This window comes from Rattus norvegicus, chromosome 8, assembly GCF_021556685.1.
Source record: "Rattus norvegicus strain SHRSP/BbbUtx chromosome 8, alternate assembly SHRSP_T2T, whole genome shotgun sequence".
Lineage (NCBI taxonomy): Eukaryota > Metazoa > Chordata > Mammalia > Rodentia > Muridae > Rattus > Rattus norvegicus.
This window is the reverse complement of record NC_141541.1, coordinates 109,695,001-109,721,618: the sequence shown is the minus strand read 5'-3', so window position 1 is coordinate 109,721,618 and position 26,618 is coordinate 109,695,001. Positions and strand designations below refer to the sequence as shown.

Here is a 26,618-nt window from a genome sequence, read left to right as displayed (position 1 = left end):
GAAGAACAAAATTCATTTATTCTGAGCCTGCTATAGCAACACAGCCAACCGCCATTGCTTAGTTCTGGTAGACAGAGGAAGGCAGGGGAGGAAAAAGGATTTAGAGCAGGATAAAGAAAAACCTGGGCTCTGTCTCAAACGGAGACGGCTGTTGTGGGGAGGCTGAAAGGAGCAGAGCCTTCCAATTCCAGGTGAGAGGAGATCCTTCCAACTCGCAGATGAAGCCAGATCCTCAGGTCTCAGGTGAGGACAGATCCTCTAACTCCCAGGTGAAGGCGTTTCCCTCCAGCTCCCAGGGGAGGTCAGATCTACCTGAGTTGTTCCTAGAACTTCTTCCCTGGGCTTGCAAAGTGTAGTCATTTGCCCAACAAACTGCAAACACTTCTCCATGTCTTTCCAACACCAGATAAAATGCCAAGCATACAGGAAGGGCTCAATAATTCAAAATACAAGTATTACACGGATGAATGGAAGGATGGATACGCGGATGGGTGACAGGTAACACAGATACTGGATATTTGTAAGCTGAGCGCAACGTTCTGCTGCTTTCAACTAACAAATTTCCAGAACCCTCTGCGAAGAGTAGCTGAGGGCTTAGTTCTGTATTGTTTTCTGCCCACTGAGCCAGTACGGAGTACCAGGAAAGCCACCCACCAAGGCAAACTAAGGTTCTGATCTAGCTATAAGCCACAAGAGTGTGAGCTGCTTCAAATTTAGTCCATTCTCTTCTCACAGGTTCAGCCTGTCAGGGATTTGACATCTGCTTCGGGATGTCATCCTGGGGTACATTTTCTTCTAAACAGAATCACCGACAGCATCTCACAAAATATTCCACCGGGCTCTGGTGCCGCCCATTTAGCAAGAAGATTGCTTGAGCTGAGCCCCAGCATAAACCTGCCAGCTGTAACATATCTTGCTGGTCTGACCCAGTGATGACCCAGAGTACTCTTCTGTCTAGGCTGTTTTCTTTTATTTTCTATCCTCTGAAGAGTGTCAGAATTCTGCCTGGTAAGCAATAAATCCATCTTTTTGGTGATCAATTGTGGTGACTGGCTGCAAAGCCTGGAAATCCAATTAACTGCAAAATAAATAGAATTAAAAAAAATTTTTTTAAATCCACCAAAGCTGTGGCATAAGTCAGCTAAGGAGATGCTCTGGACATTAAAATAAACAAGGAGGAACTTCAACTTCATTTGTCTTCTTTTCCTTTTTCTTTTTTTAAAAGAAAAATCTTGCTATTGATAAATTTAGCCTTGGTTCCAATTTTGTCTTAGCCACAATTTGCTCAAATACAGATCTGTTGGGATGGCTAGCACTGCGCTAATTATACCCCACAGGCTCTCTCCAGAGAGACGCCAGCTCGGCTAGGATTACCTTGCCACCATATGTAAAACTTTAGGCCCTCTCTCCCTCTATCTTTTTACACCACATGTGTTCTTAAAGGGACATAAATCTGCTCAAACGCTATGTGGTAAATATGACTTATTTTGGCTTGCTGGGACATTTTTGAAAAGGACAGGGCTTTCATCAATTGCATCAGTTGGCTGAGTGAATGGCCTTATGCCTCACTGCTCCTGAGGTCTGCCTGTCTCGAAGCATCGCAAATGGAGCCGCTGGGCCCTGGACAACCTGTCTCACGTGTGACTATATCTAGAACCTCGTGGCAGTGAGCTGCACACCCAGCTGTAGCCCAGTACCTCGTCAGTGTCCTGAGAAGGACCTGAGCAGCCAGACAAACTGAAGAGGCTGTAGGAGAGAGAATAAGCCAAGACAAGGGACTGGAGGAAATGTCTACTTGAGCTCCCACTAGAAACTGCACACACTGATTCCCTGTGGGTGTACTAGGGAGGATACCAAAGCAGTTGAGAGGCTCGCTCAGCTAGGATAGGTTAGGGCAAGCACAGCAGTAGGCAGAACTCACAGCCAGGGTCCAGCCAGATTGGGGTTGGACTCCTCTGATCTCAGCCTCCGTACACAGAGAATGAGCAACAGAAATAAATGCTTCCTTCGAGTCCCAGTGCCTCCAAGGTGAGGCTTAGCAAATAAAAGGAACTTTGTTTTTTATTACTGTTTAGATTTGTGAGGCCTGGGCTGGAGAGATGACTCAGTGGTTAAGAGCACTGACTGCTCTTCCAGAGGTCCTGAGTTCAATTCTCAGCAACCACATGGTGGCTCAACAACAATCTGTAATGAGATCTGATGCCCTCTTCTGGTGTGTCTGAGGACAGCCACAATGTACCTAAAGACATGAAATAGATTTGTGAGGCCTGGAAAATGGTTAGGTGGGTAAAAGAGCCTGCCACACAAGCCTAACATCCTGAGTTCAGAACCTCAGAACTCACGTAAAAAGTCAGATGTGGGGGGTTGGGGATTTAGCTCAGTGGTAGAGCGCTTGCCTAGCAATCGCAAGGCCCTGGGTTCGGTCCCCAGCTCCGGGGGAAAAAAAAAAAGTCAGATGTGGGAGCGTTTGTTTGTAATCTCAACACTCCTAAGGCAAGGTAGGAAGTAAAGACAGAACAGCCTCTAGGAACTTACTCCTGAATGCTGTCCTATGACCTCTATATGCATTCTATAGCACAGGTACAGGTACACGAGTGTGCGTGCACACACACACACACACACACACATCACAATACACACACACCACACATACATACACACACACACCACAATACACACACACCACACACACACACATACACACACACCACAATACAAACACACCACACACACACACATACATACACACACACATACACACACACATACACACACACACCACAATACACACACACCACACATACATACACACACAACACACACATACACACACACAACACACATACATATACACACACCACACATACACACCACAATACACACACCACACACACACACACACACACACACACACACGAGGGGAAGACTGTTCCTGCTTTGATGAACTGGCCCTTCGATCCTTCCTTTCTTCCTATGATACAGCCCTGGTAATCACTGGATTTTTCCAACCCTGGTCAAACAGGGTTGACCTGACAAACAACAGGAGTCGATCAGTCAGTGCCACCAAGGAAACCAGAGAAGGGTAGTGCTTCTTGACATTTCTGTGAGGAAAGGAAAATGACACAATGCTATTTAAAACATAACTCTTTGCATCCTACCTCAAAGTGTTCCTTGACTAAAAAACAAAGACACATATGAAAAGCCTCTCTCAGCCTTCAAAACATGCCCACGTAGAACAAATCAGTTCGAATCACAAACCTTTCCCACTTTCCTATGGATTTGGGTTTTACTAAAGATATTGCTTCATTTTTGAAATTTATTTTTAAAAGTCTGTGTACCCAAAAACAAGGCCAAAAGAGAGCAAACATGATACTGGAAAGCGTAACTACTAGGAGCGTGACCATTGGTGGCATCAGGATCTTCATGATCATAACCTAAGCTAGATGTTATGGGAAAGAGAACACACAGGGCCAGGTCATCTCCTAGTCAAGGAAATGCCTAGAAAACAGACACAATGTAACACATAAATAAATTCACCCTGTTAGTCTTCAGCCTGGTTAACCACATTACTTCTTCAATCACTTATTCAACAGATCGTTCTTGGAGAGTAAGTGTATTTCAAGTCCGGTGCAGGTTTGATTCCCAGTACCCACACAGTGACTTAAAATCACCTGTAACTCCAGATCCAGGGGATCCAATTATGAGGACAGCGGTGGACACCACAGCCCAAGCCTGTCCTCTTTGAGTCTGTAGAAAATGATGCTTGTATCCTCGGGTCATGGATGCGATGGGCTAATTCCATGGGAAGTAATAGGTTATTTAGCATAGTGTAGACACACATCTGGTTAACCTACGGCTGCGCCTTTTCATTTTCATCTCACAACACTGGCATCAAGAAGGCAGCAGATGCCTGAGGCTCTTATCTTTCCAATCCGTCTTTCTTCTCCAAGGCAGGTAGTTACATGTACCAAATAAGTTTCTATTCTCACTGTGGGGTTTTTTGGTTTAAAACTGTTTATTGATCAATAAAAAAAAAAAGGTAGGAAATCACAAAGTCGTTGCCTGGGGAGGCTGTACTAGTAATTTTACAGCAGGCTAGATAGTGAGGAAAGATTACAAATGTTAGCGGGCAGGAGACCTGGCTCTCACAGAAAACAAGTCAATCCTGACAAAAATCCACTCGGCATCACTGACCTTAGAGAGCCCACACAAGGTCAACAGCACAACAAGGACATCATTGTGGTTCTGGTTCCAGTCTGTTTACTAACTCTAGGGAGAAGTGGACAGATATCAGATGCACTCCCATATGTTTAAGAGTAATAAACACTGTACGCAACAGATTTGACTCCTTAAAGGAATGCGAAGGAGGGTACATGCAGGATTTAGAGCAACATTTGGAGACAGACTTTGAAGTTGGTTTTATAAATAGGACCATCAGTAGGACTCACCACCACTGCAACAGTTTCTATTAATAACTCTGACTCACCCATCTTTGTACGCTCAGAGACGTAGGTGTGTACTGACAACATTCATTCATTTTTTCAGCTATCCTTTCTTCCATCTGCTCACCATGACCACTGTGGGTATAAGCACCCAGGGGACTGACACTGTCTCTGCCCCTATTTCTAGCAATGATCTTAACCTCATAAATAAAACACTCATTCCAATGAACCATTTCCTTCACCCATTCACCTAGCCTGGTGTTCCTTTAATTTTTCTATACTCATCAGCCAGACCTACTTATACGTACCATTACCTATCTCTTTTTTTCACTGTGGCTTTGTTAGGCAATATGTTCTGGACCTAACAATCACCCAATATTCATGGTTATGAAGATTACCAAAAATAGACATGGACGGGGTTGGGGATTTAGCTCAGTGGTAGAGCACTTGCCTAGCAAGCGCAAGGCCCTGGGTTCGGTCCCCAGCTCCGAAAAAAAAAAAAGAAAAAGAAAAAAATAGACAAGGACATGACTTAGGGGTTAAGAGCACTGGCTCCTTTTCCAGAGGACCCAGGTGTAATACCCAGCACCCATGTGGTGACTTAAAACCATTTCTAACTCCAGATCTGGGGGATCCAATGCTTTCTCCTGGCCTCCATAGACACCATACACATGGGGCACAGGAAAAACACCAACACACAGAAAACAAAAGCATGTGTGTGTGTGTGTGTGTGTGTGTGTGTGTGTGTGTGTGTGTACATATATATATATATGTGTGTGTGTATCTGTTTATGTATGCATGTATACATATGTCTATATGTATGTATATGTATAAATATGTGATACATATATATGACTTTAGAAGCCACATCACAAACAGCTAGTCCTGAAAAATGACACAGAAATGACATCAAGAAATCCAGATCAGGCCTTTAAATCTCATAAGGGCGGGGGTGGGGGAGTTGACTCCAAGTTCCTTAGGAACATGTGCTTTGCCAAGTAGCACAACAAGAAAGGCCTAAAGAAGATGCAGGCCAACAATGCAAAGGCAGTGAGTGCACAAGCAGAGGCCATCAGTGCCCTCCTGATACCTAAGGCTATCAAGCCCAAGATGCCGAAGGGCCCCAGCTATAAACTCTGCTGACTTGCTTTTACTGCTCTGTCCACCCTAACTTTGGGAAGCAGGTTCATGGCTACATGTCCAAGGGTCACAGGCTCAGATGACCAAAATCTATGGCCCAAATCAAGGCTGAGGCTCCAACTCAGGCCCAGGCTCCTGCTCCATAGAAAAGGCCCCTGCCTGCCAATGTGAGAACAGATATGCTGTTGGAGATGAGCGGTGTCCTGTGCTGCTTCTGCAAATGAAGTCACGGTTGGGGTTGGAGAGACATAAAGTATTGGATAGGATGAAAAAGAACGACCTAGCTACACGTTGTCTACGGGAAACACACTTTTAAAGGAACACATGGGCCGAGAGTAACAGCATGGACGAAGATCGTCCACGTAATGGTAACTAGAAGAAAGGTAGGGGTAGCCATACTTACATCCAACAAAACAGACTTAACCAACACTGTCTCCAAAGACAAAGAAGGGAATTCTATGATGATAAATCTTCTACCTTGAAGCAAGCATTGATAGAATTGAAGGAAAACTAGACATCAAAATGGTAACAGTAACACACTTCCACACCCCACTTTCAATCATGGTTATAACATCCTTCAGAGACCAACTTTTAAAACAACGGAGGACCTGAACAGCCCTGTAGACAATGAACTTAACAGATATGGACACATTCCACCCAACGGCAGCAGAATATGCATTCTCCATACTTCAGGACAGAATGCATATTAGGTCACAAAACAAGTATTACCCAAGATGAGTATCATTCCAATTACCTTTACTGACCACAACAGAGCGAAACTCAAAACCGATGGCCAAGGAAAACTGGAAATTTTACAAACATGTGTGAATTAAACAACACATTCGAGAACAACCACTGGGTCAGTGGAGGAATAAAAAACAAAATCAGAAAATGCATGGAGACCAATGAAAATGAAAACGCATCATTAAAGACCACAGGTACAACAAGAGCAGTAATAAAAGGTTATTGCAATAACTGCTTACACATACAAACACATTCTCTCTCTCTCTTTCTCTCTCTTTCTCTCTCTCTCTCTCTTTCTCTCTCTCTCTCTCTCTCTCACACACACACACCATACACCACACACCACACACCACACACACCACAAACACACACACCACACAAACACACACACCACACCACACACACCACAAACACACACGCGCGCGCGCAGGTAGACTCAACTCAACTACACATTTCAGGAAATAAAAAGAGAGAAAGAGAACAGCAAACGAAGCCTAAAGTTAGGAGGGAAAAAAAAAGAAATGATAGACAAAAATTGAAAAAAAAACAATAAAAAATAATGAACTTAAAAGTTTTTATGGAAAGATAAACAAAACTGACAAATATGTAATTAAACTAAGGAAAAGCAAGGCAAATAACGTGCGAAAGAGGACACTCTACCTGGTGTAATAGCCTCATAAAAGCTGTAAACAATTAAACGGCATCCAACTGGACAGCCTAAAAGAAACTCAAGAGGAAAAATAAAACCATTACAAACTCATTCTATAAGGTCAGCCTGACCTTGTTACAAAGGCCGATGAGGACCACACCTGACTTCTGCCTCTGTGTGAGCTGGTGAGGGAGAAGAGTCAGAAGGGGGAAAAATGATTCTATTCCAAAAGGAGAACCAGGGGAAGAGTTTCCTCAGAAAGAAATCTACAAAGAAAAGAAGGCCAGAAAGGATCAGGAAAAGAAGCTTCAGTGGCACCATTCCCTGAAGTGGGAGAGGAAACAAACTGCTTCTAAGGAGAAGGTCAGTCCTATCCTCAGGACTTGCCCACACACTTATTGAGTCTCAGATCGAGTTTGGGCTCTTGTGAGACACTGTCCCCTCCCAATCTGTATTCAAGCTTCAGGACTCAGAGGATAGGTAAGCATCATCCTGAGACAAAATCCACTGCCTCAAACTGAAGCATCTCAGAAGACTAAAATCAAGAAATCTCCACCAACCAGGGAGCCTCAGCTCAGCCTGCCTCACCTTCTCCTGAGGGGAGTCCCAGGGAGGCAGTTGTAGAGAGCAAAAACTAAAAACAAGGACCTAGAAGATGGAAGCCCCCATCTTTATAGATTGGTAGAATTAATATTATAAAAACGGTTGGATTACAGGAAGAGTTGACCATTCCAATGCAATCCCAATAAAAATTCCAACAACAGCCTTCCCAGATCTAGAAAAGAGAATCCCAAAATTCATATAGAAGCACAAAAGACTCTAAAGAGCCAACAGAATTCGACACCCGCGGATCCCGGCCCGCAGCAGCTCTCTGCCCCCAGACCCGGTGAGAGAGAGACCCAACCGCCTGGTCAGGTGGGCACTCCTGAGGCTGCAGAGCAGAAGAGACCACCAACACTGCTCACCCCTGCCCACATCCCTGGCCCAAGAGGAAACTGTATAAGGCCTCTGGGCTCCCGTGGGGGAGGGCCCAGGAGCGGCAGGACCCCTGCGCCTGAGACACCGTCGGAACCTGAGGGAAACAGACCGGATAAACAGTTCTCTGCACCCAAATCCCGTGGGAGGGAGAGCTGAACCTTCAGAGAGGCAGACAAGCCTGGGAAACCAGAAGAGACTGCTCTCTGCACACACATCTCGGACGCCAGAGGAAAAAGCCAAAGACCATCTGGAACCCTGGTGCACTGAAGCTCCCGGAAATGGCGGCACAGGTCTTCCTGGTTGCTGCCGCTGCAGAGAGCCCGTGGGCAGCACCCCACGAGCGAACTTGAGCCTCGGGACCACAGGTAAGACCAACTTTTCTGCTGCAAGAAAGCTGCCTGGTGAACTCAAGACACAGGCCCACAGGAACAGCTGAAGACCTGTAGAGAGGAAAAACTACACGCCGGAAAGCAGAACACTCTGTCCCCATAACTGACTGAAAGAGAGGAAAACAGGTCTACAGCACTCCTGACACACAGGCTTATAGGACAGTCTAGCTACTGTCAGAAATAGCAGAACAAAGTAACACTAGAGATAATCTGATGGCGAGAGGCAAGCGCAGAAACCCAAGCAACAGAAACCAAGACTACATGGCACCATCGGAGCCCAATTCTCCCATCAAAACAAACATGGAATATCCAAACACACCAGAAAAGCAAGATCTAGTTTCAAAATCATTTTTGATCATGATGCTGGAGGACTTCAAGAAAGACGTGAAGAACTCCCTTAGAGAACAAGTAGAAGCCTACAGAGAGGAATCGCAAAAATGCCTGAAAGAATCACAAAAATCCCTGAAAGAATTCCAGGAAAACATAAATAAACAAGTAGAAGCCCATAGAGAGGAGACACAAAAATCCCTGAAAGAATTCCAGGAAAACATAAATAAACAAGTAGAAGCCCATAGAGAGGAGTCACAAAAATCCCTGAAAGAATTCCAGGAAAACACAATCAAACAGTTGAAGGAATTAAAAATGGAAATAGAAGCAATCAAGAAAGAACACATGGAAACAACCCTGGATATAGAAAACCAAAAGAAGAGACAAGGAGCTGTAGATACAAGCTTCACCAACAGAATACAAGAGATGGAAGAGAGAATCTCAGGAGCAGAAGATTCCATAGAAATCATTGACTCAACTGTCAAAGATAATGTAAAGCGGAAAAAGCTACTGGTCCAAAACATACAGGAAATCCAGGACTCAATGAGAAGATCAAACCTAAGGATAATAGGTATAGAAGAGAGTGAAGACTCCCAGCTCAAAGGACCAGTAAATATCTTCAACAAAATCATAGAAGAAAACTTCCCTAACCTAAAAAAAGAGATACCCATAGACATACAAGAAGCCTACAGAACTCCAAATAGATTGGACCAGAAAAGAAACACCTCCCGTCACATAATTGTCAAAACACCAAACGCACAAAATAAAGAAAGAATATTAAAAGCAGTAAGGGAAAAAGGTCAAGTAACATATAAAGGCAGACCTATCAGAATCACACCAGACTTCTCGCCAGAAACTATGAAGGCCAGAAGATCCTGGACTGATGTCATACAGACCCTAAGAGAACACAAATGCCAGCCCAGGTTACTGTATCCAGCAAAACTCTCAATTAACATTGATGGAGAAACCAAGATATTCCATGACAAAACCAAATTTACACAATATCTTTCTAAAAATCCAGCACTAGAAAGGATAATAAATGGTAAAGCCCAACATAAGGAGGCAAGCTATACCCTAGAAGAAGCAAGAAACTAATCGTCTTGGCAACAAAACAAAGAGAATGAAAGCAACAAACATAACCTCACATCCAAATATGAATATAACGGGAAGCAATAATCACTATTCCTTAATATCTCTCAATATCAATGGCCTCAATTCCCCAATAAAAAGACATAGATTAACAAACTGGATACGCAACGAGGACCCTGCATTCTGCTGCCTACAGGAAACACACCTCAGACACAAAGACAGACACTACCTCAGAGTGAAAGGCTGGAAAACAACTTTCCAAGCAAATGGTCAGAAGAAGCAAGCTGGAGTAGCCATTCTAATATCAAATAAAATCAATTTCCAACTAAAAGTCATCAAAAAAGATAAGGAAGGACACTTCATATTCATCAAAGGAAAAATCCACCAAGATGAACTCTCAATCCTAAATATCTATGCCCCAAATACAAGGGCACCTACATACGTAAAAGAAACCTTACTAAAGCTCAAAACACACATTGCACCTCACACAATAATACTGGGAGATTTCAACACCCCACTCTCATCAATGGACAGATCATGGAAACAGAAATTAAACAGTGATGTCGACAGACTAAGAGAAGTCATGAGTCAAATGGACTTAACGGATATTTATAGAACATTCTATCCTAAAGCAAAAGGATATACCTTCTTCTCAGCTCCTCATGGTACTTTCTCCAAAATTGACCATGTAATTGGTCAAAAAATGGGCCTCAACAGGTACAGAAAGATAGAAATAATGCCATGCGTGCTATCGGACCACCACGGCCTAAAACTGGTCTTCAATAACAATAAGGGAAGAATGCCCACATATACGTGGAAATTGAACAATGCTCTACTCAATGATAACCTGGTCAAGGAAGAAATAAAGAAAGAAATTAAAAACTTTTTAGAATTTAATGAAAATGAAGATACAACATACCCAAACTTATGGGACACAATGAAAGCTGTGCTAAGAGGAAAACTCATAGCGCTGAGTGCCTGCAGAAAGAAACAGGAAAGAGCATATGTCAGCAGCTTGACAGCACACCTAAAAGCTCTAGAATAAAAAGAAGCAAATACACCCAGGAGGAGTAGAAGGCAGGAAATAATCAAACTCAGAGCTGAAATCAACCAAGTAGAAACAAAAAGGACCATAGAAAGAATCAACAGAACCAAGTTGGTTCTTTGAGAAAATCAACAAGATAGATAAACCCTTAGCCAAACTAACGAGAGGACACAGAGAGTACGTCCAAATTAACAAAATCAGAAATGAAAAGGGAGACATAACTACAGATTCAGAGGAAATTCAAAAAATCATCAGATCTTACTATAAAAACCTATATTCAACAAAACTTGAAAATCTTCAGGAAATGGACAATTTCCTAGACAGATACCAGGTACCAAAGTTAAATCAGGAACAGATAAACCAGTTAAACAACCCCATAACTCCTAAGGAAATAGAAGCAGTCATTAAAGGTCTCCCAACCAAAAAGAGCCCAGGTCCAGACGGGTTTAGTGCAGAATTCTATCAAACCTTCATAGAAGACCTCATACCAATATTATCCAAACTATTCCACAAAATTGAAACAGATGGAGCACTACCGAATTCCTTCTATGAAGCCACAATTACTCTTATACCTAAACCACACAAAGACACAACAAAGAAAGAGAACTTCAGACCAATTTCCCTTATGAATATCGACGCAAAAATACTCAATAAAATTCTGGCAAACCGAATTCAAGAGCACATCAAAACAATCATCCACCATGATCAAGTAGGCTTCATCCCAGGCATGCAGGGATGGTTTAATATACGGAAAACCATCAACGTGATCCATTATATAAACAAACTGAAAGAACAGAACCACATGATTATTTCATTAGATGCTGAGAAAGCATTTGACAAAATTCAACACCCCTTCATGATAAAAGTCCTGGAAAGAATAGGAATTCAAGGCCCATACCTAAACATAGTAAAAGCCATATACAGCAAACCAGTTGCTAACATTAAACTAAATGGAGAGAAACTTGAAGCAATCCCACTAAAATCTGGGACGAGACAAGGCTGCCCACTCTCTCCCTACTTATTCAATATAGTTCTTGAAGTTCTAGCCAGAGCAATCAGACAACAAAAGGAGATCAAGGGGATACAGATCGGAAAAGAAGAGGTCAAAATATCACTATTTGCAGATGACATGATAGTATATTTAAGTGATCCCAAAAGTTCCACCAGTGAACTACTAAAGCTGATAAACAACTTCAGCAAAGTGGCTGGGTATAAAATTAACTCAAATAAATCAGTTGCCTTCCTCTATACAAAAGAGAAACAAGCCGAGAAAGAAATTAGGGAAACAACACTCTTCATAATACACCCAAATAATATAAAGTACCTCGGTGTGACTTTAACCAAGCAAGTAAAAGATCTGTACAATAAGAACTTCAAGACACTGAGGAAAGAAATTGAAGAAGACCTCAGAAGATGGAAAGATCTCCCATGCTCATGGATTGGCAGGATTAATATAGTAAAAATGGCCATTTTACCAAAAGCGATCTACAGATTCAATGCAATCCCCATCAAAATACCAATCCATTTCTTCAAAGAGTTAGACAGAACAATTTGCAAATTCATCTGGAATAACAAAAAACCCAGGATAGCTAAAGCTATCCTCAACAATAAAAGGACTTCAGGGGGAATCACTATCCCTGAACTCAAGCAGTATTACAGAGCAATAGTGATAAAAACTGCATGGTATTGGTACAGAGACAGACAGATAGACCAATGGAATAGAATTGAAGACCCAGAAATGAACCCACACACCTATGGTCACTTGATTTTTGACAAAGGAGCCAAAACCATCCAATGGAAAAAAGATAGCATTTTCAGCAAATGGTGCTGGTTCAACTGGAGGGCAACATGTAGAAGAATGCAGATCGATCCATCCTTATCACCCTGTACAAAGCTTAAGTCCAAGTGGATCAAGGACCTCCACATCAAACCAGACACACTCAAACTAATAGAAGAAAAACTAGGGAAGCATCTGGAACACATGGGCACTGGAAAAAATTTCCTGAACAAAACACCAATGGCTTATGCTCTAAGATCAAGAATCGACAAATGGGATCTCATAAAACTGCAAAGCTTCTGTAAGGCAAAGGACACTGTGGTTAGGACAAAACGGCAACCAACAGATTGGGAAAAGATCTTTACCAATCCTACAACAGATAGAGGCCTTATATCCAAAATATACAAAGAACTCAAGAAGTTAGACCGCAGGGAGACAAATAACCCTATTAAAAAATGGGGTTCAGAGCTAAACAAAGAATTCACAGCTGAGGAATGCCGAATGGCTGAGAAACACCTAAAGAAATGTTCAACATCTTTAGTCATAAGGGAAATGCAAATCAAAACAACCCTGAGATTTCACCTCACACCAGTGAGAATGGCTAAGATCAAAAACTCAGATGACAGCAGATGCTGGCGAGGATGCGGAGAAAGAGGAACACTCCTCCATTGTTGGTGGGATTGCAGACTGGTACAACCATTCTGGAAATCAGTCTGGAGGATCCTCAGAAAATTGGACATTGAACTGCCTGAGGATCCAGCTATACCTCTCTTGGGCATATACCCAAAAGATGCCCCAACATATAAAAAAGACATGTGCTCCACTATGTTCATTGCAGCCTTATTTATAATAGCCAGAAGCTGGAAAGAACCCAGATGCCCTTCAACAGAGGAATGGATACAGAAAATGTGGTACATCTACACAATGGAATATTACTCAGCTATCAAAAACAACGACTTTATGAAATTCGTAGGCAAATGGTTGGAACTGGAAAACATCATCCTGAGTGAGCTAACCCAATCACAGAAAGACATACATGGTATGCACTCATTGATAAGTGGCTATTAGCCCAAATGCTTGAATTACCCTAGATGCCTAGAACAAATGAAACTCAAGACGGATGATCAAAATGTGAATGCTTCACTCCTTCTTTAAAAGGGGAACAAGAATACCCTTGGCAGGGAAGAGAGAGGCAAAGATTAAAACAGAGACTGAAGGAACACCCATTCAGAGCCTGCCCCACATGTGGCCCATACATATACAGCCACCCAATTAGACAAGATGGATGAAGCAAAGAAGTGCAGACCGACAGGAGCCGGATGTAGATCGCTCCTGAGAGACACAGCCAGAATACAGCAAATACAGAGGCGAATGCCAGCAGCAAACCACTGAACTGAGAATAGGTCCCCCGTTGAAGGAATCAGAGAAAGAACTGGAAGAGCTTGAAGGGGCTCGAGACCCCAAAAGTACAACAATGTCAAGCAACCAGAGCTTCCAGGGACTAAGCCACTACCTAAAGACTATACATGGACTGACCCTGGACTCTGACCTCATAGGTAGCAATGAATATCCTAGTAAGAGCACCAGTGGAAGGGGAAGCCCTGGGTCCTGCTAAGACTGAACCCCCAGTGAACTAGACTATGGGGGGAGGGCGGCAATGGGGGGAGGGTTGGGAGGGGAACACCCATAAGGAAGGGGAGGGGGGAGGGGGATGTTTGCCCGGAAACCGGGAAAGGGAATAACACTTGAAATGTATATAAGAAATACTCAAGTTAATAAAAAAAAAAAAAAGCCAACAGAATTCATAGCAGAAAGCAACTGTAGAATTATCGTAATGACCAATCTCAAATTATATTACAGAATTATAGTAACAAAACCAGCATGGTACTAGCAGGAATACAGACCTGCTGGTCAATGAAATAAAATGGAGAGCCCAGAAATAAGCCCACACAGCAAACAAAATTTGGACAAAGTTGCGAAAAACGTGCTCTGAGAAAAGATGGCCACTCAAACACGTATAGACGAATGAACGGAGATGCACAGCTCTTACCCTGCGAAAGTGAAAAATAAAAAACTATTGAAATGGACTAAGAATGTTAATCCAGGAACTGATAATTTTTAAATGTTAAAAAGAAAAACCACAGGGAAACCATTTCAACCTTCAGGCATAATCTAATCAAAGCTCCCACGGCACCAGAGGTTCCTGAGATTTGGCAAAGGCTATGACATGAAACTAACGTACTTCCACACAGCAAAATAAGAAACTACCAGAGGGAAGACAGCTTATAAAATGGAGAAAATCTTTGCAGAGTATACAACAGATAGTGATGTGGTATCTAAGATATAAAAGGAACAGAAATGTTGAGAGAGAGAGAGAGAGAGAGAGAGAGAAAGGGAGGGAGAGGGGGAGGGGGAGGAGAGAGGGAGGGAGAGGGAGAGGGAGAGAGAGAGAGAATGAAATCATCTGATTAATGAATGGGCTAAGAGGTGAGCCTAAAGGGAGAGATACAAATGACCAATACATACTTGGGAAAGTGTGCAACAGCCTTAGCCTTTGGGGAAAGCCATACTAAGATTGTTCTGAGAGTCTATCCCTCCCCAGTCAGAATCCTATCATCAAGAAAGCCAACAACAATAAATGCTAGTGGGGAAAAGAGGAACCCTACTCACATCTGGTCAGAAAATGAACTTGCATGGCTACTATGGAAACCAGCATGGAAAACCCTCAAAAAACTCAAAATAGAGCTAGCAGAGGGCCCAGTTATACCACTTTGGAAAGTAAATCTGAAGATTCTATACACACACACCACAGAGATATTTGCATTCTACTCATTGCTGTACCAGCCACAATAGCCAGGAAATGGAATTAGCCCTGGTGTCCATCAACAGATGACTGGATTAAAAAAAAAATGTGGTAATATACACAATGAAATTTACATATCCATGAGCAAAAATGAAATCATAAACTTTGTGTGAAAGTGCATACAACTAGAAGTGTTTAAACTAAGTCTTTAAGTCATACCCAGAAAAACAAATACTGAACTTTTTTCTTATGTAAGACCCAAAATTTTATTTTTATGTGTATTTATATGTGTGGGGCTCCCAGCCTAGAAAGGGGACCACAGGACAGGTGGAGGAGATATTAAGAGGAGGAGGAAACAGAGGTGGTATAGTGATATAAGTAGTAAGAGAACACAAGAAGTGTGACTGAGAAAAGAAAGGGAAGCAGCCACAGCAGGGGAGGGAGGAAGGGAGGGAGACGCAGAGGTGAACACATGAAAACACAGTATGACACACATGTATAAAGTTGTCATGACACCTGCTACTTTGTAAGCAAACCTTATAAAAACAAAATAATGATAATAATTTTTTAAAAAAAACAATACTACAAGTTAAAATTCCTAATGAATATAGATGCAAAATAATCCTCAACAAAGTGCTAATAAACCAGAGCCAAGAGCACACTAACAGGACCATATACTGTTACCAAGTGGGATTTACCCCCAGAATGCAGACACCGTTTATCATACAAATGGAAAAATCACACGAATCCTTCAACAGATGTGAAACAAATACAAAATTCAACATAAAGACTTCCATTTTGAAAATTCAGCAAACTAAGAATTGAAAGTTTCTCAGTGCAACGAAAATTGGTATATGAGTATATGAGCTGGTCAGCAGAGGCAGAGGCAGGCAGATCTCAGTGAGTTCAAGGCCAGCCTGGTCTACAGAGTGAGTTCCGGGCAGTCAGGGCTACACAGAGAAATTCTGTCTTAAAAAAAAAAAAAAAAGCAAAAGTTGATATTTAAAGACAATCACAACCAACAACAACGTTTCATGGGGAAAAGCTAAAGGCGGTTTTTCTTAAGATCACAAGCAAGGAAAGTCTGTCTACTTTTTCAACTTTAATTCAATGTAGCAGTAGAAGTCTAGCCTCAACAATCAGGCAAGAAAAGGAAATAAAAGAGCATCCAAATTGGAAAAGAAGAAATACAATGTACCAATTGAGAGACATGAGATCAAATACAGAAAGTCTTCAACTTAAAATAAAAAAAATGCCATCCCAGTAGTTAAGAGACCAAGGGCTACAAATTCAATACCAACCCAGACTACAAAGAAAGACTCTGCTAAGAAAAAAAAGGAGGAGAAGGAGAGGACGCAAAAAGAATTTAATTAGAACTAAAAATATTATTCAATGAAGCTGCTGGATTCAAGAATCAATATACAAAATTTGTGTTTCTACATACTACCAAACCATCTGAAAAGGAAACCAAGAAAATGCCATTATAATAATATCAAAAGAGATACAATAATTAGAATAAATTTAACCAAAAAGTAAAATACTTGCATACTGAAAACTACAAAATAGAAATGACAAAAAAATACAGAAACCATCCCACAACACATGTTGGCAACAGCCATATTAGAAATGTGGAGGACAGATGTCAACGGATCCTTATCGTAGGGAAACATATGACTTTATATCAGTTCTCCCCACATATGCAAGCTTTCTCAAATACCTTACCCAGCCCATTCTATAAAAGACAACAAAAAAAAAATAACAAAAAAAATGTCCTTTAATCAGCATGCCCTTTGGAAAAGGAATAGACCTTTGAAATATGGGTACATCCATCAGGACATCGTTCTGCACTAAAAATGAATAATATATTGACTCATGGTACAGAAAACTATATATAGGGCTAGAGAGATGGCTCAGTGAGTTAGGTGCTTGCCATAGGAACAGCAGAACTAGAGTTTGGCTCCCTAGAACCCATGTAAGTGCCAGACAGGCATGGTACCTGTCTTAGTTAGGGTTTTACTGCTGTGCACAGACACCATAACCAAGGCAACTCTTAGACAACATGTAATTGGGGCTGGCTTATGGGGCTGGCTTACAGGTTCAGAGGTTCAGTCCATAATCATCAAGGTGGGACCATGGCAGCATCCAGGCAGGCATGGTTCAAGAGGAGCTGAGTTCTACATCTTCATCTGAAGACTGCTAGCAGAATACTCATTTCCAGGCAGCTAGGATGAGGGTCTTAAAGCCCACACCCACCGTGACACACCTACTCCAACAAGGCCACACCTTCTAATAGTGCCACTCCCTGGACTGAGCATACATAAACCATCACAGTGCCCATATGTAATCTGGTTCTCAAGAGGCCGCTGATCAGCTGGACTGGCGAGCAGGTGATACAACTAAGAGACCCTGCCTCAGTTAATATGGAGAACAACGAAGGAAAACGTTCAATATCAACTTCCAACCTCCTCAAGAATGTCCATGTGTAACAGAGACAGAGAGAGACCTCAATATGAATTACTGGTGATGAAGCCAATCTTCAAAGGCCATCCCTCCTCTCCAGCTAATGTACAGCTGCAACTCCATGACATTTTAGAAAAGACAAAACTAAGCAGATATTAAGAAAGGTCAGGGTTTGTAAGGCCGGGCAGGAAAGAGGGATAAACAGGCAGAACACAAGGGATTTATGTGTCTACTTGGAGAATGTTGTACCTGTGGGTTCCTGTCATTGTAAACCTCCTGTGGATTCCACCAACAGTAGACCCTAATGTAAAATGTTTAAGTTAGAAGGTAACAATGATGTGTCAACATAGGTTCGTCTAGTGCCAGAAATGTGCCCCTGGAGGGACGCTGCTGGTGCACAGGATGCTTGGGGGAGGGAGATGTCTTGGATACTTCTGTGCCTTCTTAACAAAGAAATAAAATTGCTTCACTTAAAACTGATGGTTTCTTTGCAAACTCCTGTTAAAAACAATGACATCACTCCCATTCTGACCCCTTCAAGTACAGTTCCTGTTGATAAATTCTGGTCAAAGAACAAAAGAGCCTCATAAGGCACCGGAAAAAAAAATACATAAAACTGGGGGAAATGCCAATACCAGACTCCTGTGTGGTTCTAGCTTGGTGTCACTAGCCCTAGACCCAATATGGAAGTTCACTGTCCTCTGAAAAGTGACAGAGTCACCTTGTTCTCCTGACTTCACTCCACAGACTCCCCATGACCCCAGCCACAGAAGTGACTTACAGAGAGACTTTCACAGACTTGGAAGCCTTTTGTGTTACACAAGGAAGCATTTCTCAAAACATAACCACTGCAGGACTGACCCGTATTTCAGTGGGGTGTCTTCCTTTCTCTTTACAGATCCCAAGTAGCTGCTACTTGAGAGCAGGATGGTGACTTGTCAGTGGTCACACAGTCTGTCAGAGACAGTCCAAGAATGATCACTGGACTCTCTTGATTTATCTATCCTGGAATCCTCCCTTGAAACACATCTGGATCTGGGACCATCGTGTTACTCAAAAAAACTCTCCAAAAGGCATTTTCCAACTCCTCTAGGCATTGATTTCTACTTAGTGATTTACAGGTGAGAATGTTTTTCTTCTCCTTCATTAAAGTAGCACTGAGTTAAAGAATGGATGGCTGACTTGAAGCCTCGACCTTTATCTCTGTCTTTATAATCAAACCCTAGTCTTGAGTGGAGACCTCCTCCTGAGATATCTCTTGCCCACGGCAGGAAGATATCTTTAATTTAGGTCATGAATTAAGTTCATGGTGTGTTTGTGTGTGTGTGTGTGTGTGTGTGTGTGTGTGTGTGTGTGTGTGTGTGTACGTGTGTGTGTACACTTTTTTCCTACAAACAAAATTTTAATATAATTGGTTTCAGAGCATCCAGGAGCCTTTTAATTACCCTCTGAAAGATGCTTAGACAACAGCTTGCTATTAGGTTAAACAGTGTCAGCATCTGTACAGCAAACATTCACAGGTTTATTACCATTTGCCAATCAACATTTGTTTTCAAATGTTTTCTATAAAGAACCTTCTTCTCTGGAGACACCTCTCCAGCCCAGCGGACGAAGCAAGCACTGTGCCAACTGCAACACCATCATCCCCTTATTCCCCATCAGCATTGGAACCTGAAAAACTCAGACAGCATCATAAAACTGTAGGGCACCTTGTGATCATTCAAGAGCCAATTATGCAATGGTTATACAGCCAGCTCCCCAGGCAGGCCCTCTCGTCTCTTCTGAAATCTTGTGCCTGGTCATTTTACTGCTCATTAGCCCCTATTCCAGAAAATGAGCAAGGAAAACAAAAGGTAAACTTCAAACCCATCCGTTCGCACACTGTTACCTGTTCTGGTTACCAGTTTACTGAGGAAGCGGGCTGAAATGATTAATTAATGTGCAGTTTGGAGAGGAAGTTCATTTGTTCAAGCTCATCTTGCCTCCTGAAATATCTGTGCAATACAATGCATTGGCCTTGGGATTAGGCTGAGACAGTCACCATGACCATGTTGGCTGGAGGGAAAACAGTCATGGCAAATAATTAAGGGAAGAAGGCTGGCATTGGGTCTCCTTTGTAAGAGTCAGTGTTATGTACAAGAAGTAAAAATAGAACAACCATAGGGCACAGCTAGCCCGTTCCTGGCATGTACCCAGAGGACTCTGTAACCTACCACAGTGATATTTGCACATCCGTGTTTATTGCTGCTCCATTCACAATAGCAAGAAAATGGAACCAGCCTAAATGCCCATCAACAGATGAATGGATAATAAAAAATGTGGTGTGTACACACAGTGGAATTTTAATCAGCTGTTGAGAAAAATGAAATTATGAGGCAGGAGAGATGGCTCAGTAGTTAAGCTCGCATACTGCTTTTGCAGGGGACCCAAATTCAGTCCCCAGCAGCCATCTTGGGCAGCTTATAACCACCTATAACTTCAGGGGGTCGTCTGGCCTCTAAGGGTACCCACATTCATGCATACACCCACACAGACACATACATGCTCACATACAGAGAGAGAGAGAGAGATAATGAAATTTGCAGGAAAACTGATGGAACTGTAAAGGGCTGTATGATTAGTGAGGTGATCAAGTTTCAGAAAGAAAAACAATCACATGTTCTCTCTTCTATAAATAAGAGTTTGAGAGAGAGAGGTATAGATTGTAAAACTAAACAGGAGACTGCAGGAGGGAAACAAGTGTTGAGAAAGGATGGGGGTGGGTAAAGGTCACATGATGTGAAATAGAAAGGAGACTGGGAATGGGATGGGAAAGCACAAACCAGAGAGGGCGGAAGTGTTGGTAGAGGAAAAAATACAAATATTTTAACATATCATAATAAAACCCAATTCTTTATAAGCTAATAAACTTAAGAAATAAATAAATCATCCTAAATTAGGTTGATCCTAATTATCATCCTAGTCAGGTCAGATATGCTATGCTTATATTCCTAGCCCGAGGAATGGGGGAGTGAAGTCTCAAGTTCAAGACCCTCCTGATCTACACAGCAATATCCTGCCATAGGAAGAGAGGGATAACAGGAGGGAGAAAAGGAGGGAGGGAGGATGGAAAGGAGGAAGGGAGGGGGGGAAGGAATGAATCACAACTTCATGTCATCTCATACCACCACAGACTTTTAATTAATTTATAAGGTGTGGTGTCTTATGTCTAGTGAATGTCACTAGACATTTCACTAGAATATCTCCAATAGTTCCTTTGTTTATCTATCCCAACTGCAGAAGCCTCATGGTAAAGTCATGCTTACAGAAATAGGCTTAATAATGCTCTTAGGAAAGCTGATTTTCAATGATGGAGAATTTGCACAAGCCACTAAGCAAACATTACAGCAAGCTAAGACAGGTTGTTAAATAAACAATTAATACTGACCATGAAAGATAGTCATGGAAAATGGAAGCTAATCACTGAAAATGGAGGATGATCTAGAAGAGGAAACTTGAGCTTTTCAAAAGAGATAGTTACCTATAGATACATGCATGTATATATGTTGTACTTAAAGAAATGGGCTGGTTTTGTCTTCCTCTAGACAAAGGATTCTTCTTTCATGATTTAATATTTGTTGGTTTATTCAGACCATTATTTTAATATTTCATCAGAAAATTCTTTTCCCCTTAAGCATGTAGTTTTTCTATTTTATCCTAGTGTATACCCAAGGCTGAAAGCTTTTATGGAAGGAATACAGCTCTAATCTTTGAAAAAACATGATAAGATATATAATTTACTGAAATTCACTTTATTATCAAATTTGCAAGAATATATCTAAGGCATAAAATGAGGTCTCCCTACACTTTATGCTACAGGCTCAACTTCCAAAGTTGTCTTACCCAAAACTCAAGGACAAGTTATCCACAGAACAGAAAGAGACTGAAGTCAGCTGGCTTCTACCCTGCCTGTCACCCTCCAGCCCTGAGACCTGGGCCAGCTGCTCCTATCCTAAGTCCTCTGCAACAAATGATCTCCACATTCTTCTAACTCTTAACTTGAAGTCTGTGGGACAAAAGGAAGAGGTTGTATCAGCAGGGAGAAAATCCAAACGAGCTGAGGAAATGCAAGCTCAAAGTTCACTTGAGGATATGTGTGGCACTACATGACAGGTCACTGGCCAGATAACTTTAATTAGCCGGAGCTGGCCGGGGACCTGGGGGGGGAAGGGCATACTCAGTCCCTGATCTGGAACACAGTGCTGCTATTTCGTGAATTTTACATTCCACCTAGACATAGCTAAACTCTGGAACCTCTCTTGTATGAGGTAAAAGATTTGCGAACCAGAATGCCAATCTACTAACCTACCCAATAGGGGTAGATATTTATAGAGTCTGAAGCACTCTGTGCCGCTATTTACAGTGTTGGTTCCTGTTATTAAGGTAACTGGAGCCCTGAACCAGTCCACAGAGTGCTAGTCGGTAAATATAAAATTAGTTAGAGCTGAGCTGGTGCTGAGAGAGCAAGGAATCACAGAGAAACTCCCAAGGTCAGACCAAAGAAAGCAATTTGGTTTTTTTATATTGTATTTTATTTTTAATCACGTGTGGGCGTGTTTACATGTACGCTGGTATACTCTGAGACCACAGGAAGGCATGATTCCCCTGGAGCTGGAGTTACGGATTGTTTTGAGCTGCCCAATATAGGAATCTAACTCAGGTCTTCTACAGGGACAGCGCGTGCTCTTAACAAGTGAACCATCTCTACAGACCAAGAAAGTGCTCTTAAGCAAGGGTTTCAGATATCATCCTGATATCATATATCACAAGATCCGTGAACTTATGAAAATCGTACGCAAAACTCCATAAAAACAAAACTATCTGCATTTTTTATTCTTCTCTCATGGTACATTCCAACCACAGTTTCTCCTCCCTCCACTGCTCCCAGTTCCCCCCATCCCTCTTCTCTCCCTCATAGTCACTCCTCTGTTTCCCTTCAGAAAAGAGCAGACGTCCCAGGGATATTAACCCGACATGGCATAGCAAGATACAATAAGACTAGGCACAAAGCCTCATAGCAAGCCTGGGCAGGGTAACCCAGTGGGAGGAAGGGTCCCAAGAATCGTTGAGTCAGTGACTCCCCCACTCTCTCCATCAGGAGTCCCACAAAAACATCAAGTAACAACCATAACATATATGCAGAGGACCTCGCACAGATCTATGCAAACTCCATGAGCCCTATGAGCCCTGCTTAGTTTGTTCTGTGAGCTGTGTTCTGGTTTAAACCTCTGGCTCTTAGAATTCTCCCTGAAGAGTATCCATTCGTCAGCTTCTTGAGGAGACTATTGTCCCCAAACCACTCCAGAACCAGTAAGAAACACTGAAGAATCAATGCGAGCTAGCAGAGGGAGAGTTCACAGTGTGTCTGGAGAACCAAATAGGGAGTTAGAGCTGAGTCACAGGGTGAAAACCAGGAAGAGGGGCCTGGTCCACTCCACATGGGATGCTCCTGCACTGATTTCAAAGATCCCTCCCTCTAAGAGGCCCTTCCCATGTGTAGAGTTCAAAGCCTACTGGCTCCCCAGGGCAGAGATCATGTAACTCTTCCTGAAAGTTGTGCTTTTTCTATGAAAATGGAGTACTTTGTTAAGCTAACAAAGCCATCTAAAACATTATAGACAAAGATAAATACACGTCTGCAGGATTGTTCACACCCAGAAATAAACATCCAGCCAGGCTCCCACCCAACTAGTGCACACATCAATGTAGCTCACGAAGAGCCTTCCTAAGTGAGCACTGGCTTTCCATTTTGTCTTTTCTTGATCTTCCTATGGGCAGAGGAGTACCCCCAGAAAGAGGAGTGTTGGCCCCAGGAAATCAATGGAAAGCCATAATAATTACATCATGAGTGGTTGATCCACTGAGATTAAATTAAATTAAAGTTCCATTTTAATCAAAGAAGCTACATTTCAAGTAGTCAATAGACACAGGCAGCTCATAGTTACCGTATTAGACAACATATTTATAGATCACTTCTATCTTCACAGAAAGTTCTGATCTATATAATCCACCATTAAAGTCCATGACGTCAACAGTTTATAGTAGGAACTTAGGACAAGAGACAGTCCAACGTGGATAGAACCACCACGAAGACCTCTATGGTGAAAATAGGCTTCAGTTGAGCCTCTGTGCCATGGTAAGAACAAAGGTTAGAATCTGACAAAGAAAATGGGCACAGGCTTGGAGGTAGCCTAGTGCACACATGTTCCCTGTGAGCGAAGAACGCAGAAGTGGGGGGACTGAACACAGAGGGACGCTGGAGTGATGAGTAGTAGTACAAAAGAGAATTATGGAGTATGGACAAAGAGTGCATAAAGATTTCAGTGTGTGGCACAATGAAGTAGGCACAACACAGACAGCTACAAACACTTGCCATCTCTTATTAATGCTTACCGTGTCTCACGCTCTGCGGCAAGAACGTCATATAAATTATTAAATGTAAATTATTAAATGTACTCCTCCTAGCACAGAGAAGTAATTATTTTTAACTCTGTGGTAAGAATGACAATACCTGAGGCCTGGGGACATAACTCACCGTGGAGCACTTGCCTAGCATGCCAAAGGTCTGACCTCTGGAACTGACAAAAAAGACAGACTAACAAAAGCTGGCATTTGTGGAGTTTTGGTAGCAGTCCCAAGGTCACAGAGCACAGCCATGGTAAATTGTGCCTTAAACCAGTTCCATTCTCAAAATGGTATCTCATCTCTCTTGCCCGTCCTCCAGGTAATTCTGTGTTTGGTGTTTGCCTCTGTCAGAGTAGGCCTGCAATCTCCAAGACAATTCTTCAATCTCTTTCCTTTACATTTTTCCAATGTTCCTAGTAGGGATTCCTAAAAAGTTATGAATGCACAGTACACGGGGGACAAAGCAGAAGATAGCAGGAAGGGGCGAGGAAATGACAGGCAATGGCCCAGTGGCATGAAGAAAAGGTTTGCAGGAAAAGACGTTGGTTTATTCAAGGCCTCAATAGCTTTTCCGCTGATGGCTGTGCCTGAAGTTGTCTCCCTGGCTTTAGAGCCCCATGTGTCTGTATGATGTGCAGGGCGGGGCTCCCATCCCAACGGGCTCCTGGCATCTCTGTGGCCTCTCTTATCTCTCATTCCTCCAAGGAAATTGTCCACCGTCTTCTGCAGGTTTGTGTTTTAGAGTTTGCATGGATGGAATCCTCCTGCTTTCACTCATGCCTATAATCTCAGCTGGCTGCTCATGCTGTATCTGTGACCATTGATTGGCCAAAGCTTTCCACAGGAGAGAAGGAAGTCAACACACTCTTTCAAGCTGTTGTGCTTTGTCTATGAAAATGGAGAACTTTATTAAACTAACGGAGCCTAACAATCTGTCTAAAACATTATAGACAAAAGACTGGCCACAGTGTTTAGAGCAAGATTTAAAGGAATAGACACATCTCGTTACCGCCTTTCCTGGTAACCACTTACTGATTAGTCTAACCCTGGCCCCTGCTCGACCAACACCTAAACTAGAACTCAACCTGTGTCTCTTCCTTAGAATTAAAATCCTGTGTGGGGCTGAGACTTGGCTCTTTCTTTGGGGCATTAGAGTTTTTGACGTGAATGAATATCCCCACCAGTTTCTTCTTAACTTTTCACAGTTTCAGCTGCCCTCACACAGTGTTTCAGGAGGAAGGTGCCCTACTGTCATCAGTATTCTCAGTAGCAGGCCTGCTGTCTAACCATTCTGCTATCCTACCTGACAGGGACTGACCTTCCAACCCATGCAACTGCCAGAAGCCGAGAAGAAAAGGTGACCAGAGTTGAGCCACATAATATCTATGGTATGGGGACACACACATACACTACAAACAAAGTACACACACACACACACACACACACACACATACATAAACACACACATACATAAACACACACATACATACACACATGAACACACTTGCACACATACACACACGTACATATAATATACATACTCATACACACATACATACAGTGCACTCACATATAATACTCCTATAATACACATGCACACACAAATACATATATAATACATACACACATTCAATACACACATGCATGCAAACACATATAACATACATTCACACACATTCAATATACATAGCATACACATAACATACATACAGATACAACTTTTCTGCTCTTCTAGAAGGAAAGGTCTGACCTGACACCTCAAAAGAAGCACTCCGTCTGTCCATGACGGTCAGGTGTTTGTCTGTTGCTTATTGGTTGTTTACCTAATAAGGGCTAAAGACTTTACTTACCACCATTGCTCTGTCTCCCAAATGCTAAATAAAGTAGCATTTTTGAGTTAAGGTTGGGAGTTTCTCTGCAGTACCTCACTTTGCTAGGTTGTCAGATGTAAAACATCCCATAGCTCTGTACAAAAATAGAATCCAAATGTGTACATCATGGGGATCTGTTTTCCCCCAACTCTATGAGGAATGTTGCTTTTTATCCCAGAAGCAGAACACAGGAGGATGATGCCAAATGCTGGCTGGTAACTGTGCGAGTGTTTGGAGTTGGAAATTATCATTTTGCAACCACTGGGGCAAAGATGGGCTCAGGCAAGAGGCAACGATGGATGTGAAGAGGATGTTGATGAGGAACAGGATTTGCATGGGGCCTGCAAGAGTCTCCTTAAAGGGGGTGGGGTGATCAAAACGAACATCTCAATGAGAGGCAGATGATTCTGCCTCCAGATGTGCCTCAAAGGTTAGGCCTGGAATGTATAACCTGCATCTA

General features: G+C 42.3%; 1 protein-coding gene across 2 annotated transcripts in view; it reads right to left on the bottom strand.

The window, feature by feature from the left end:
* The window catches only part of LOC148004319 (uncharacterized), a 78,251-nt gene continuing 51,633 nt past the window's right edge, over positions 1-26,618 (bottom strand). For both annotated transcript variants that reach the window (XM_087564203.1, XM_087564202.1), the window contains exon 4: positions 1-1,078. In XM_087564203.1, the coding sequence (XP_087420329.1) occupies positions 1,037-1,078 (42 nt within the window). In that variant the 3' untranslated portion in view covers positions 1-1,036. The remainder of the gene's footprint in view (positions 1,079-26,618) is intronic.